The sequence below is a fragment of the Austrofundulus limnaeus genome, unplaced genomic scaffold (assembly GCF_001266775.1).
Source record: "Austrofundulus limnaeus strain Quisiro unplaced genomic scaffold, Austrofundulus_limnaeus-1.0 Scaffold38, whole genome shotgun sequence".
In the NCBI taxonomy this organism is placed as follows: Eukaryota; Metazoa; Chordata; class Actinopteri; order Cyprinodontiformes; family Rivulidae; genus Austrofundulus; species Austrofundulus limnaeus.
In genome coordinates, this window is record NW_013952440.1 from 1,126,530 (window position 1) to 1,141,553 (window position 15,024).

Sequence of the window (15,024 nt, forward strand, 5' to 3'; positions counted from 1 at the left end):
TTGTCCGCGTACGGTTAGCTGGCTCAGATTACTCAAAGTCTCTCTTAGGATTGATTCAACAGTGACAAACCAGGAACAGTTTGTTGTTTTTTTTTCTCTCAAAAGAAATACTAAAACATAACACAGTGATTTTTTTTTCTTCATAAAGCAGGACACACTTCTTCCCTTCACCACACTGGGTGTAAGTAAAGCTGTGAGTGAGTGTTGTCTCATGTTTCTGAGTTAGTGTTGGTGTGTTTATTCATGTGCGCACTTGTTTCTATATAACTGAGGATACATTTTCAGTTATCATTTAATAACTCCATAAGCTCTAATTAAAATGGCCATAGATCTTTGAGCAAAAAATAAAGGACTTATAAAAAAAGACTTAAAAGAAGTAATCGAAAAAAGTATACCCTCTTTCCATTCTAGGGTTTTATGTATGTATAAAAAACTGGTCTTTACCAGGTTCTAAAATTATTTAATTCTAACCTCAAGTGCATAAAAACACACAATATATTCCACCACATCCTTTATTAGGCCAAAAAATAAAAAAAGCCAATGTGGAAAAAAGTCCACTCTTGCTGCTTTCACAAGATCCAGAAAGTAAAGAAGCTGCTGATCAAAGTGATCAGTTTCAGTGTGAGGCCTCTATAAAACATGTCAAAGCAGAACAGCATCAGTAATGCCATTTGTTGTCCAATAATCTGGGAAGGGTTAAATAACATTTACAAACATGATAGAATCCATCTTCATATATCAAAATTTGTCTGGTCCAGTTCTGGCCCACACGATGCACTAAACACTCTGAGACCTGACCCAGATACCGCAAAGAATGGCGTCCTTTTGGTGGCCCAAAAGTGGCTTGCCTGAGGTGGTCCATGAATGGGCCAGCACCACATAAAACCAAACCACAACTGGGCCAGTTGTGGCATGCCATCTTAAAAACCGTGCCATCTTTGCCAGACCTGGCCCACAACCAGTTGACAAACCACTTGTCATGTCAGCAGTGCCAGCTTGACACCAGATTTGGCCACACCTGTTTGCTATGTGGGTCATTTTACTCAAAGTGGAAAACATTTAGGAAAGCTGTCAATTTCGCCAGGAGTAGAAGTCCCAGCAACTTCACCCCAAGGGCTCCATCTCCACTCTCCACAGGCCTCAGGTAGCAGGTTAAAGGTTAAGGGTCATGACAGGACAATTAGGAAAGGATTAAGGAAACCCTCCCAAACAGTAAACCTTCTTCTCTCTCTCATGGCAGCAAAGTTAAGCCTGAATGAACTAGACCTCTGCAACAACATCCTATGAAGAGATTAGATCAAAATTCACGCATAATGCAAAGTGCGCTTTTTGGCAAAATCCAAACACAGCATATAAACCATAGCGCCTCATACCAGCAGCCAAGCACAGCAGTGGAGGGTTGATGATTAGGGTTTGTTTTGGGAGCCTTACGGTCACTGAGTCAACCATAATCCTCTTTACCAACATATTCTAGAGTCAAATGTAAGACCAGCAGCTGAAATTGGACCAAACTGGGACTTGAAGCAACAGAACAATGAGCTCAAACACAGCAGTGAATCTACAACAGAGTGGCATACAAAGGAAACAACGAAAACGTTGCTGGGATGCAGTAAAAGTTCAGACCTCAACCTGACTGGAGCTGATGTGTTGTGCGTTTTTTGTACACTTAAGGTTATGAATAATGTTAAACTTGGTGACTACCAGATCATTTTATTATGTCTTGTTACATAAAACTCAGGAGTTCAAAAGGGGTGAACCTTATTTATCCCATTACTGCATTTTGATCAGTCTACAGCTTGATTTGATTTCAGTGGATTTAATGTCCTCAGAAATATAGGAACAGGTAAATATAATAAGTTGGAATGAATGTAGTAGTGTGTGTGTGTGTGTGGTGTGTGTGTGTGTTGCAGTGCTGCACGTCCTGCTGGCAAACATAGTCTCTGGCACCACTGAGGTGAGGTTTAAGTCCACGAAAGATGGTCCAAGTTTTCCACCGGCTGTTCGTGTGTTCCTCTTGTCCAAAGCTTCTCATACGATCAAAACAACACGACCTCACAGCCACATCAAATTAGAAAAGGAGACTAGAATAATATATTAGAAAGACTACAACTTCTCCCCAACTCTGCTCCCTGTCATCACCCCCCCACCCGCCCCTCCCCAAATGAATAAATATATTAATAAGTATATTATGTGGCAGAGATTGTCTTCCTCTGCACACTGGCACCTTTAAGATACGTCTTTACTAATAGTACAATTATTTGTTGATATCAGAGTATCAAAGCTTGTATGGCGGTAGGAAGAGTCACAGTCTCAAAAAGCACCCTGTACTCTAATGGGGGTAAACATCAATACGGCTCAGGGTTAGAAGCCCACCCTCTTCTGTAAGGTGTCTTTAATGAGCCGGACCCTACGGGGCTGCAGAGGTTAGGGGTGCTGTTTGAGGCCTGATTAGAGATACAGTGAATGTAAGCACTGGAAGCAAATGGACATGCATGGTTTGAATGGCTCATGGATGGCAGTACTAAACTGAGCGCCGATCAGACCTCTGAAGGATCTGAGGGGCCCCCTTGTCATGGGTAGCTACATCTAAAACCTGCTGAGTCGGTAAATCCACACAAAGAAAAGAGCACACGCAGCAGCAAATCGCTAAGCTAACTTGGACGCCATGATTCACAGGAAAACACTTTGAATATTATTTGGCATTCAGTAAGAACAGTTAATTGATAAATGTATGAATCTTTAGCAACTACATTTTTTAAACTAACCTTCCTTTATCTTTTGAAGTGGGGTTCCATGGAAAGGGATAATGTATATTATATATGTATCTTGAACAGTTTGAATTTAAGGAAATAATAGTTTAATTCTTATCAGACTGAGAAGCTAAAGACTAGTCTGAGTTGGACCAAGACAAGTGGAATGCTAACGTCTTAAATCAGCTCTAAACTCAAAACTTTTACAGTGGTTCACGGAAATGCAATGTTCATGTAAACCTTCATCATTGGTTTACCATTACAAGGGGGAGAAAATAGTGTATTCCTGCCCAGGCTACACCATAATTGCTACAATTAGCTGCTACTATTGCTATTTGCACTCGCAAATAACCATAAAATTTCTTGTAACTAACTAAGCAACGAAAACCTGACTGCATTGTAAAAGTTTAGTTACGTTTGCTCGTCAGTCTGGTCAGAATTAAACTCTTTTTCTTTTTTCTGAGGTCATTAAGTGGACTATCTACAACAGGTGAAATACGGATTGTTCATAACTTTGCACAAAACTCCACTTCAAAAGGCGTGAACTGGTGTTTTAAGACTTATTTTTCACATTACTCCTCTAATCTATGGTTAATCCAAAATATTAGCCGAGTAGAAACACAAAGGTTTCTTTGCCTCAATGTTTTTATCGTATTAAATTCTTGGTAAGCTACTCAGCTGATTGAAAAGTAGATGTTTCTGTGCAAATGCACTTTGCCTTTTCTGTCCTCTCTCCAATATTACATCCTGACAACAATGTTGCTGCAGTGCTGAGTGTAAAAAGCCCTTGCGTGCTGCTGTCCTTTAAAAATTAAAAGCCCTTGTTCTGAGAAAAGCACCCCCCCCCCACTCTCTCTCACAGTCCATGATGGTGGCTGATTTTGTAGTTAGTTTGCAAAATCAGCATTCGGAGGCGGAAGAGAGCACGAATCATGTTTATGCCTTTATGTTCCCTTTATGGCATACGCAATACAAGTGATAGAAGTGAAGCTTTATAAATAAAAGTAGTGTGACTGAAGGTAACCGAAGCATCTATCGATGTTGGAGCCTAACGGTCAACATTGAGTGCAGAGGCTGCTTTCTGTATCCTTTATGTAAAACGGTGCAATAATGGCTAATGTGCACAACTTTCCCTCTAAGTTCTTGTTAATATTCACAGTTGCTGAAAGAAGTTGGGGGGAAAATGTGCAGGAAAACATTGTACTCATGTTGTGTCCACAACTCATTTGGTGTTTTCTTTCTTTCTTTTTAGCTGCTTTGTGTTTTATGGCTTCTTCACATTTTGTTTTCGACAACTCTCTCTGTAGCTTTAATTTAGCAAAGTCGGACTTTTAATTTGCTTGCTTTGCCACGTGCTCGAAGAATTGTTTTTTTTGTTTTTGCCATTTCTGCTACTAAAAGTAACCACCACGACAGAATCATAAACAAATAAAAATCTGATTAAGTCATACATTTCTATGCATTAGCTGGCTTAATTAAATGCTTGCAAACACAACTTGTCCCACTACTTCTGAAAGCAAAGACCTGTATTTTATTCTGATTGAATTTCGCTGCAAATTTTACAATTTCGYAATAGAATAATGCTGCTTAAAAATGCCACTGACTCAGGTTTCTTGCAGTGCATTTCAGGAATCATCGGCGTCAGATCCACAGCCTTGTTYCCCCCCCCCACCAAAAAAGCGGACACGTTTATCAAACCCTTGATTGGTAATGTTAAGACAACACATTTGCATTTACAATTTACATAAACCCCTTTTTTTGTATCGAAACAGGGCTGCAATTTAAAGATTCACAGTAAGAACTGTAGCGATATGACCATTTAATGTGGCTTATGTTGCATAAGCGTGCGAGCTGAATACGCTAAAGTGCACACAAAGAGGCTACGAGTGGCAGTTGGAATGGATGCGGCAGAAATGTTTTGACTTTCCTCCAGTTTTCTCCAACTACCTGCCTTTTAACTGTGCACTATGTGCAGACGGATACTCAGCTGAAGCGTTGTGTTYTTAGACTGAAATGAGCCTTTTATCCGTGTTTATTCATGCAGCTGAAATTCTGACAGCTGCTCAGTCAAGTAAAGACAACTTTATGTCAAAATCATCTAAAAGATGTTCACCAAGAGGTAGCGGGCAGACACAAGAGTCCATCTCTGGTTAGTTACATGAATTTTTTTGGCACTGCCTTAAAATATATATTCACAGCTCGGCGGTCTTTTCTCCAACTGTACCCTGAAACAGCCACCTCCGGGGAAAAAAAAACAACCTCAAACTGTCCCACAAGCAACACCGACGGAAGACAGGACTTAACTCTGTCGTCCTTTAAAGTAGAGGAATAGCTGGGGGATGAGAGGATGTGCGAAGGTGTGCAGAGGGTGCCGCTGAGGTGAAGCATGGACACTACACACAGGAAAACATGGAAGGCGAAAGGTGATTTGTGAAGGCAAAACAGACATATATCCAATCATCTCCATGTTTTAGGTAGAAATAATAAATACATCAAAATGTGGCAGAGAACTCAACCATGAGGAAGCACCAATGGATCGAATGTTACTGTCTAAAAGTTTCATAATTTTTTTTTTGTTTTTGTTTTTGAGTCAAACCTTTTCCACTCCAGCCACTAATATGATAGGGTCAGAGAGTCGGGGTTGAACATCACTATGAATGAGATTAATTCAGTTTCAGTCCAGAAAATTAGGGAGTTTTTCCACAATGAAGTCAAACAAATATGAAAGCGGTGTAGAAAATGACCACTAACGGCACAAACGTACTGCCATAAAATGGACAAATCATCTGTTTATCTTCCGAAACACAGCCGAACTTAAACAAATTAAGCCCTCTGCTTTGGCTTAGAGCTTTAAGATGGTCAACTTAAAGCTCTAAGTCGTACTTTCATTGGATCCAGCTCTACTGGGATCCAAAAAGTGATGAAGAGATTCCACAACGTGTTTGTTATCGCTTCTGTATTCTCCTCAAATTCACATTAGTTTAGTTTTTTTCTTTGCTAGGAGAAGTTGCCCCAAACAAGTACCCACTCGCCTGAATGAACCCACAAAGTCCCCCCCCCACCCCGACTTAATGAAAACACCAGGAAGTTGAGTTATGAGCACAAAAATCCCGTATGTGCTGAAATGAATAAGGAGCTACAGATACAGCTATATATAGTGATATGTGGTAAAGTGGAGTTGGGGGCAACTTCTCCAGCAAAACCAACCCTGCTACACACTAAGAAACTCTCAAAGGGCAAAGGATTCACAGTTCAAAGGCTAAATGTTCACAGTCATAGGTTATCGAACTTCCAGTAACCCCTCATATTCTCTATAAGCTTGCTGTCATTCTCAGTTCCCCACTGTACGTCTCCACCTCTTTGATTCTCTGATTGGGACGATATCTACAGCCAGCTTCTCTCAGACGGGTGTGGTCCTGCGGTTGGGGTCCTTGTTGTAGTCTTTAGTGAGCGTGCTGCTCTGGAGGAAATCCATCTCTGAGTTGAGTAGCCCGGCCATGCCACCAACTGGTTTGGTACCAGCGTTGCCGGCTTCCCGTGGGTTCAGCGTGTACATGGGCATCTCAGAAGCGGCRGGCCCCGTGTAGCCGCCTTTCCCCAGCGGTGAAGCGTCGCGGCTCGGGGCTTCGGAGGAGCGCACGCTGGAGCGACGCCGAAATCGGTAGCGATAGGAGGGGATGCGGCTGAAGGCGGACTTCTTTATGAGCTCGGTGCGGGACTTGGCTCGTAGCTTGCGATGCTTTTCGATGAACATGTGCACGGCCAGCACACCCACCATTTCAGCCATGATGAAGGAGAGTGCGCCAAAGTAGAATGACCAGCCATACGAGTACGACTTCTTACTGTCACTTTGACCCGGGTCACCAGAATTGGCTGAGATGTAGACAATTATTCCAATGATGTTACTGAGACCTGGAGGAGACACGCAGAAACCAAATTAAAGAGAAACTTAACCAGACAAGAATACAAGACTTGGAGTCAACAACTGTAAAACACTGAGGCTACATTATTGTATGTTTGAGTTAATGCTAACATAAACATGCTAACAAACTACATGAAAAATGTATCTAGCCTGTTAGGTCCTATTGTGCCAATTTGTACGAGCACAAAAGAAGCTTAAGGTAGCACCTCATTGGACTGTGACTGTTGGCAACAAATTGTGAATGGTATGTCTCCAATGTGTCAATACGTGTTGAGGGGGTTCTTAAAAGGGGGGTATTATGTATTTTCCAGGCACATYGCTCAATTCTACCACAATCAATTAACTSTTACCTTCAGTTGTTATGAAAAAGCTGTATATTTYAAAAATAAATTTGACATTGCATCAAAGCCAGGGAGGTGCAGTCTACAAATAGGCGGTTCTTTGTACCAGCATGCATTTYGGCAACTCCACATGGCTACCGCAGGAGATTCAAGGATTTTTCAAACACGCCTGGATGAGTCAAAGCAACACTCTGGATATGTTTTTGATGAGGGAATGACTAACACCTTCTCACTCCCGACTCGTCAACAAATTGACGCTTGGTCAGGGACCACCTRCGTCCAGTTTTGACGCGTCGGGTACCCACCGCGCATCAGTCCTTGCCACCCACGGCTTTTCCGGGTTGCRCCACTTAGGGGTCTTTGGGTTGGAGGTCTGAGGTTAATTTGAGGGATCAGGATTAATGGTTAATTTTAGGTACTGAGGTCAGGAATAGGCTGTATAGGGCCAATAGAAGTAAAATTTTTGGTCTGGGATGGTTAGTTTTGCACATTTTCTACTCTTTAAAAAAGTATGACAACGCGCTCGTCCTCCTCCGCCTCATCTCGTAGAGAACTGACGCGCGGGGGGCACCTGGCGCGTCCGAAGCTGAACGCAGACGGCTACCTGACCAAGCGTCAATATGTTGACGAGTTGGGAGTGAGAATGGGTTGGAATGATATTATAACACAATTTAAATAAAAAAAAAAGTCAATTTAGCCAATTGGTTGAAGTAAGAATTAAAAAAAAGTCAAAAATTGATACAGTCTCAGAGTCGTTGTGAGCATCCAAAACACCACACATAGTAAAATTTGTGTGACCCAGTTCTGGCGCAGACAAGGCACTAATACTCTAACACTTGACCCAGATACTGCAAAGAATGATGGCCCTTTGGAGGCCCAGATATGGTTTTCCAGAGGTGGTCCATGTACAAGCCAGTACCCCATAAACCAAACTACAACTGGGCCAGTTGTGGCATTGAGAGATTTGGGCCACATAAACCAAACTACAACTGGGCCAGTTGTGGCATGCCATCTTAAAAACAGTGCCATCGTTGCCAGAACTGACCCACATCCTGTTGACAAACCACTTGCCATGCTAGCAGTGCCAGCTTGACACCAGATCTGGCTCACATATGTCATTTCAAACATTTAAAACCCTTTCTAACTAAGTTTTAGTGTTGTATTTTTAAAAACTGTTGCTCAACATTCACTCAAACCCTTGCAATTTTGGCCCAAATTTAGCATGTGCAATTTTAAGTGAAAATGTGTACATTTTCTCACAGTTGTCTCCAGCTTGTCCCCAACAGTTGCAGCCCAGTGAGATATTCCCTTCAGAGAGACAAAAATACAAACCAGAGCAATATGTTTGGCTCTAGTGCAATACTCTGCCCCATTTTTTGGGTGAGTGCAACTCTTTGTCTTTAACTTCTACAGTGTTTATTAACGAAACAGCGTTTGGAAAGACAGCTGTAATGCTTTGGTGGTTTTGAGTGTCAAAACAATTTGGCCTGTCAGCTAAATAGTTGGAGCATGCAACTGCCAGGCATTTTATAGAAAACCAGATAATAAGCGATAATAAGCAGCAATTACATGCTTTTGTGTGCATCAGGGCTCAGTTTTTATCACAGAAGAATCATCATATTCTCATTTTCCTCATGCARAATCTTTTGTGTGATTTACATACACATTGGGCTTGTCAGTAAATGCTTGAATGGCACTTTACTTCAATTTGAAGTAAAGCCACAAGGACATAGCTACACATTCTTACAATGCACAAATATAAGCCCCTTTTGGATAATCGTAAATGCAGTGGCCATCTTTATTGTTAAATCAATAAATAAAATATGCAAGATTTGGAAATTCTGTAAATGTACTTCTGACAAAACTTGGACATATTGTATCATGAAATAATTACGTCCATATCAAGTATGAAAAGAGCACAAAGGGTAATTTGTATCCAAGAAAATCTTGTGCCTCCTTCACAGTTGCCGGAACGAGTGTTTTATTTATTTATAGACAAAAGTGCTATCCTGCTGTATTTCTCTACGAGGTGCAGGTAGTTGCTTCACCTCCACTTTACAGAGGAGACACTGATTTACACAAACAGCRGTGCGCACAGCAATGACTAACCTGCAGATACGAAGAAGATCCCTGCACTCAGGATGACATTGTGTCTGCTCCTGTAAAACTCACTGGCTGCCACGCAGAGCCCCCCCATGAACAACAGACCCACACTCATGATGGGGAAGATACTGGAGGCACGCACAGCACCTGAACACACGGAGGAGAAGAGGAGGAGTTAAGTCACATAATAGTAGTATGTAGTACATGAGTGGTACTTGAGTTGAAAAATAAATAAATAAATAAAAACCAAAGTGACAAAAAAGTCCATCGAATGGAATAATGTATTATATTGCAAGCTATGGTAGCATATCGTATGGACATTAAAATCTGACCCGAAATTGAGAGTCCTGATATTTATTTGCTYTTTGTTTTTTCAATGCTCTCAATATTTGCATTTTTGTTAATATTCATAGTCGTTTTGTGTGATATTGTGAAAATTTCTGCTTAATTTCACCCCAGTGGTTTCCAGTGTTTCTCTATTCCTCTWTTCTCTATCTGTGTTTTCCCTGTGGGGCATCAAGTGTAAAATAAAACGTTAMAAAAAAGTCACCAACACATTTTCATTTTTTAGTTCACTTTCTGCATGTTAAACCTTAGTTAATGTTTTTCCACAAAAATATTATTGTTATTTAGCTCACTGTTCTTACATTTTGCACTTTGCTGAATGTTAAATTTAAATGTTAAATAATAAATGTAAACATTTAATCCTAAATTCAAATGTAAATGTTAAAATCTTAAATGTTGTGGCTAAATGTTGAAGTTTACATTGAAGAATTTCAGAATAGAACTCCAACTTTGCTGTTGGTGGATGGCTTTTGTTATGATGTCATCATCCTGAGACAAAGGCAATTGCGAATGCTCCTAACGCTGCTCCTGCCCCGTCTACTCTCACCTGGTCGCACTCAGTGCCTCCCCAGGTGTTTTGTGGAAAATGAGAAAACCGCTGCTCATGTAAGAAACTGATTTTACCGAGCTTTGAGAACAGAGCCAAAACTGCACTATTAGCACATGCACTCCAGACAAACACGTTGTAGTGTGTTGATACACGCCTGACTGAGCTTGAATCCAGAACATATTGCAGCATTCAGATGCCTCTTCAACAGAAAGTGAAAAAGAGAGAGAGAAGAGATGGATGAGGGAAGAAAAATGGCCAAATACCAAGACAGATGGACAGTCGTACTGACATATGCATGACAAAATAATGAACAACTGAGATGATGAGTATTACAGCGGGGCTGCAGCAGAGGTGAAATATTTGTCAGAGTCCCCATATGTGCACATAATGCAATGGCACAATGAAAGATGTTACACAGACATAAGGAAGGGGGCATTTTTAGACATGCAGAAAATGTGCTGCATGCTTGCATCACAGTTGCAATATTGAAGAAAATCCCATGTTTTGAAATACATCATCATGTTTGCACTTTTTTTTATATAATGTTTTGCAGTAACTGGTGACTCGAAACACAGAGAATACAAGCCCCGCCCCTGTGGCCCACAACCCTGGGCTGTATGAAATCCTGGTCACTAGGTCCTGGTGTCTCATTGGCTAATCAGCTCTGATTCCTGCAGTCTGACTGCCTTGGGGGATGCTCTTGTAGGCTCTATGTTGTATGGTGCAAAAAACAAACAAACAAAAAAACCAGACCAGTTCGTCTCCATTTTCTTTTTTCTTTTTCATGCTGCTTTCTCTCTGAATCCATCTTTGCTCTGAGTTTAGAATAAAAAAACCCTGCCTGCATCTTTGTGTTAGCATCTTTTTATTCCTGTCTAGCTTTTGAAATGCACACGGATGAGTTTTTGAAAAAAGAAGAACTGCTTTAAAAGGTGTATATTGTACATAAACATAGTCACAGATACTTTTGTTATGGAGAAAACCTTGTCTCTTTAGAAAATACGGACTTTAATTTGTGTTTTAATGATGAAAGTATCTGTTGACAATGGGAGTGAAGAGCAGACAGAGGATGAGGATGGGTGTTTCTCATGCAGGCATGATGGTAAATGCTTGTTTTTTTTAACCTAATGATATCAGAGGTACAGCACAGGTTGAACGACTGGGAGATAAAGTTAAAGAGGCCAGACTGAGATGATTTTGACGTGTCTAGAGGAGGGACAGAGGGGATGTTGCTAGAAGGATGTTAGAGATGCTGACAAAGAGGAGGTWWATGAATAAAAAAAAGGTTGTGAGTAGAGTTGTGTGTCTTACGGAGGAGGTATTCAGCAGCATCCGCTTCGTAGTCGGCATCTTCTGGAAAATGATCTATTTTCTTACACACACCTCTGAATGTTCCTGTGGAGAGAGAGGGAGGGAGAGAGAGAAAACATAAATCACTTCAAATCTGGACTCATCCTTCTCACAGATACTATTTTGTTTTTTCGATAGCATACAAACACTTTCTCTGAACACAGGTTTTCTTCACCAGCCTGTTACTACTTATCTGTGTCATTTGCTAACTTTGGAATACCCATTAGGTGTTTTTTTCTTTTCAAAAGATAAAAATATTAGTCCCAGAAAAATGCAATGCAAGCAAAAGGATATTATCATTAACTTTGCTGGCTAGGTACTTACATGCTCGTCTCCACCTCCACTGAGGTTTTAAGTTGAAAAACCAAAATTTCCTGTTTTTCTTTAACTGTATACATTTGATCAATTTACATTTAGTTTCAAATTGACCCCCTATGTGTTTTTTATTATTATCATCACAGTGTTATTTAACTTCATTTTGATTGCATTTTTGTGGGCATGCTGGCTGTAACAGTTTAAAYGAATAGAGAAAAAAGAGATCAATTTGTGTTCCCTGATAAAATAATCACATTACAGCATGATTACCTCGAAAAAAATACATATTCAAACCTCATCTTCTAAAAACAGGAATATGAAAACGGAGGCAAGAAGGTCCTCTAACTTTGGTGACTGTGTTTCAAAAAAAAAAAAAATCAATAATGGTGTGACGATGATGATATTTGCCTGTCTCAAATTAAAACTTTAGATCAGGGGTGCCCAAACATTTTCCCTGAAAGGGCCAAAATTAAAATCAACCTGAGGGCCACGGGCCAAATGCAATAATAAAAGAAATGCTTAATATTTAATGTTATTTTTTATGATTAAGCTAGCAGCCAGTGTGGTTGTCCACATTCTTTAGGTTTTTTCAGCCCATGGACATGAAGAAAATTCAACAAATGCTCAGGCAGCAAAGGCTCATGGGACTTTTCATAATTTAAAATTTGAGCATATGTGGTCTTATAAGGTGTGCAAATCTATATATGGACTTAAATCTCATAAATATCTCTTGAAGTTACTTGTATTTTATATTGAATCTTAACGTAATTACAATCTAATAACCAGGGCAACTGCTGGTGGGCCAATTTTGGCCCGCGGGCCCCACTTTGGACACCTCTGCTTTAGATGATAGAAGTAATTTTGCTTTGAAAGGACCTTTAGTACGATTGAGTATTAGGGCCAGATTAAGATTTTTTATATACATATAAATTATGAAAATACAATAACAACATTAAGAGAAAAGTTGTGTGAGAATATCACAAATGATAAAATCATAAGAGAATAAAGTTAAAATAATATGAGAATAAAGTCATAATATTACCAGAATAATGTTTTATTTTCTTTACTTTTTTCTCATAATATGATAAATTTATTCTCGTGATTTAAAAAAATTCTTACTCTGGTCCTAATACTCTGTCTTACTTCACTTTCACAATAACAGGCACATGGAGTWTAATTCATTTGTGTAAGGCAAGATTTGAAATTCAGAAACCGCAGTGGTACAAAACGAGCAGAAGCAAGACCTAAATGCAGGCGTGTACTGCAGGTGGCGCAACTTTCAATAACTTGCTGTGAGTACAACAAACARCTAGTTAGCTTAGAGAAGCTCTGACTAAGAATTGAAGAAAACCAGGGCAAATATCTACTGGGAGAGGCAATGGGTGTGATGATTACTACAGCAAWACAAGTGCTGTATAAAAAGCTGATATCAATTATGTGTTGACAAAATACCTCATCAATTATTATCACTAGGATTTTTATAAAACCTTCAGAAGGCTTGTGGTTATGACTCAGTCCRTTTCACAGATATTAAACAGAAATTTGATACGGCAGCAGCTGCAAGCCACCTTCAGCTCATACTCCAAGTGCTAACAGATCAAATTTTCTTTTTCTTCAAAATAAAGTTTCATAGCAATGATAGAATAAACAAAAACCCAAAGCACAACTAAATAACCAAGAAACTCAATAATAATAATGATAAAAAAACAAATACAACACAGACTGAGCACAGAAGACTTTGTGATTTTTGGACGACAGCTCTGCAGCTACACCTGCTGAGGCTCCATCCTTAGAGGGCGAGGAATTTTAAATCATAATAAATTAATTTTAGAAACTGTCAGTTTTCAGTCGTGGTCTACATGTAMAACTATCCCAGCAGCAGCGTTATTAGTTTATTAGACACAACTACCTCGTATTAATTTGGCTAAACAACCCATTGCACATTTTTTTTCTGAGACAAATCCAAACATTTATGTAAACACAAGTGGTGGTTGTCATTCAAGCAGCCTGTTATTGAACTTCATCAAACCACAATTTTAGGAAACTGAGTGGGTACAATGAGATACTAGATACCACTAGTCTGGGTACAAATAGATACAGGAGATAGAAAACAAACCTAGCAGCAGAGACAGAGGAAGGACACGACACAAGACAGAGTGGCAGCAATCAGGCTGTGTCTGGGAAACACTAATGAAAAGCCTTATCAGACCTCGAATGCAGACATACGCACCAATTTACCGCAATAAGCACGCACACACACACACAGCGATCCAGCATCAAGAATACAAACCAAGCTCATTAAAATGATCCATGATCGTTATTCATCACAAGTAAAAACCTGTATCGATTTGTTAAATATGTGTGTGTGCACTTATTTGTGTTGCATTAAATATGATGCAGCCTCCTACAAACACGCCATGTGTCGTGCAGAGAGTGACTCATCCCCCAACCTCCTCAGCACACGCACACACACACACACACACACACACAAACACACATCCACCAGTGTCCCTGGTGTGTGTGTGTGTGTGAATTTGTGTTCATATGTGCCATGCAGATGTGCGACTACCCCGCACACATCCTCCCACAGCCATCACTCAGTCCCATTCACACACGGTCAACACCACAGGCGCTGTGAAAGGGAGCGGGTCAGAGGAAGGATGGAGTGAGGGGGAGAGCCGACAGGGAAGATGAAGAGGGAGGAAGAGCGAGGGAAGGCTGGCTGAAAGAGGTTTGATGGTGAAACGGCACAGAAGAATTAGAGAGAAATGAGAGGAGAGAGGCTGGCTGTGAACAAATAAACGACTCAACTCAACGGCTTCTTTGCACTTCAAGAGGTTTTTATTCTAGCTCTCCGAAAATCATTTATAAACCACTTCATCCAGCTCACGCTGACGTTAGGGACAGAAAGTAACCTCTGACTGATTAAAGGCCTCATAAACACCTTTAAAACTCGATTTAAAAAGAAATAATTTATAGTTTGTTGACTTTAATAGATTCCGTTTAATTTCTAAATACAAGCACGTGTAATAACAAGGAGCAGGCTTTCATACGTTCATGAAGAGCTTCTCACTTTGGTTGAAAGTACAGCGTGTCRTGTTCTGAAAGGGACATTAAATCTGGTATTCATATGTAAAGACTAAAGGTCTTTCTGGATACCTACACACAAAGTGAGACTGTCGCCATGGCAACACGCTTAAAGTTGCTTTCCACTCCTCTTTTTTCAAACTCTCTGTTCTGTTGGATGATGATCCAGTGTAGAGAATTAAATTTTGTTTCCATAGCGCGCTCACGCACACACACACACACACACACACACACACACACACACACACACACACACACACA

The 15,024-nt window shown here is 40.2% G+C and overlaps 1 protein-coding gene across 1 annotated transcript in view; it reads right to left on the reverse strand.

The window, feature by feature from the left end:
- Positions 1 to 5,177: 5,177 nt before the first annotated feature.
- cacng3b (calcium channel, voltage-dependent, gamma subunit 3b) overlaps positions 5,178 to 15,024 on the reverse strand; it is a 25,275-nt gene continuing 15,428 nt past the window's right edge. The window contains exons 2-4 of the mRNA XM_014006921.1: positions 11,323 to 11,406; positions 9,123 to 9,263; positions 5,178 to 6,662 (exon numbers count right to left, since the gene is read on the reverse strand). Coding sequence (XP_013862375.1) covers positions 6,151 to 6,662; positions 9,123 to 9,263; positions 11,323 to 11,406 — 737 coding nt within the window. The 3' untranslated portion in view covers positions 5,178 to 6,150. The remainder of the gene's footprint in view (positions 6,663 to 9,122; positions 9,264 to 11,322; positions 11,407 to 15,024) is intronic.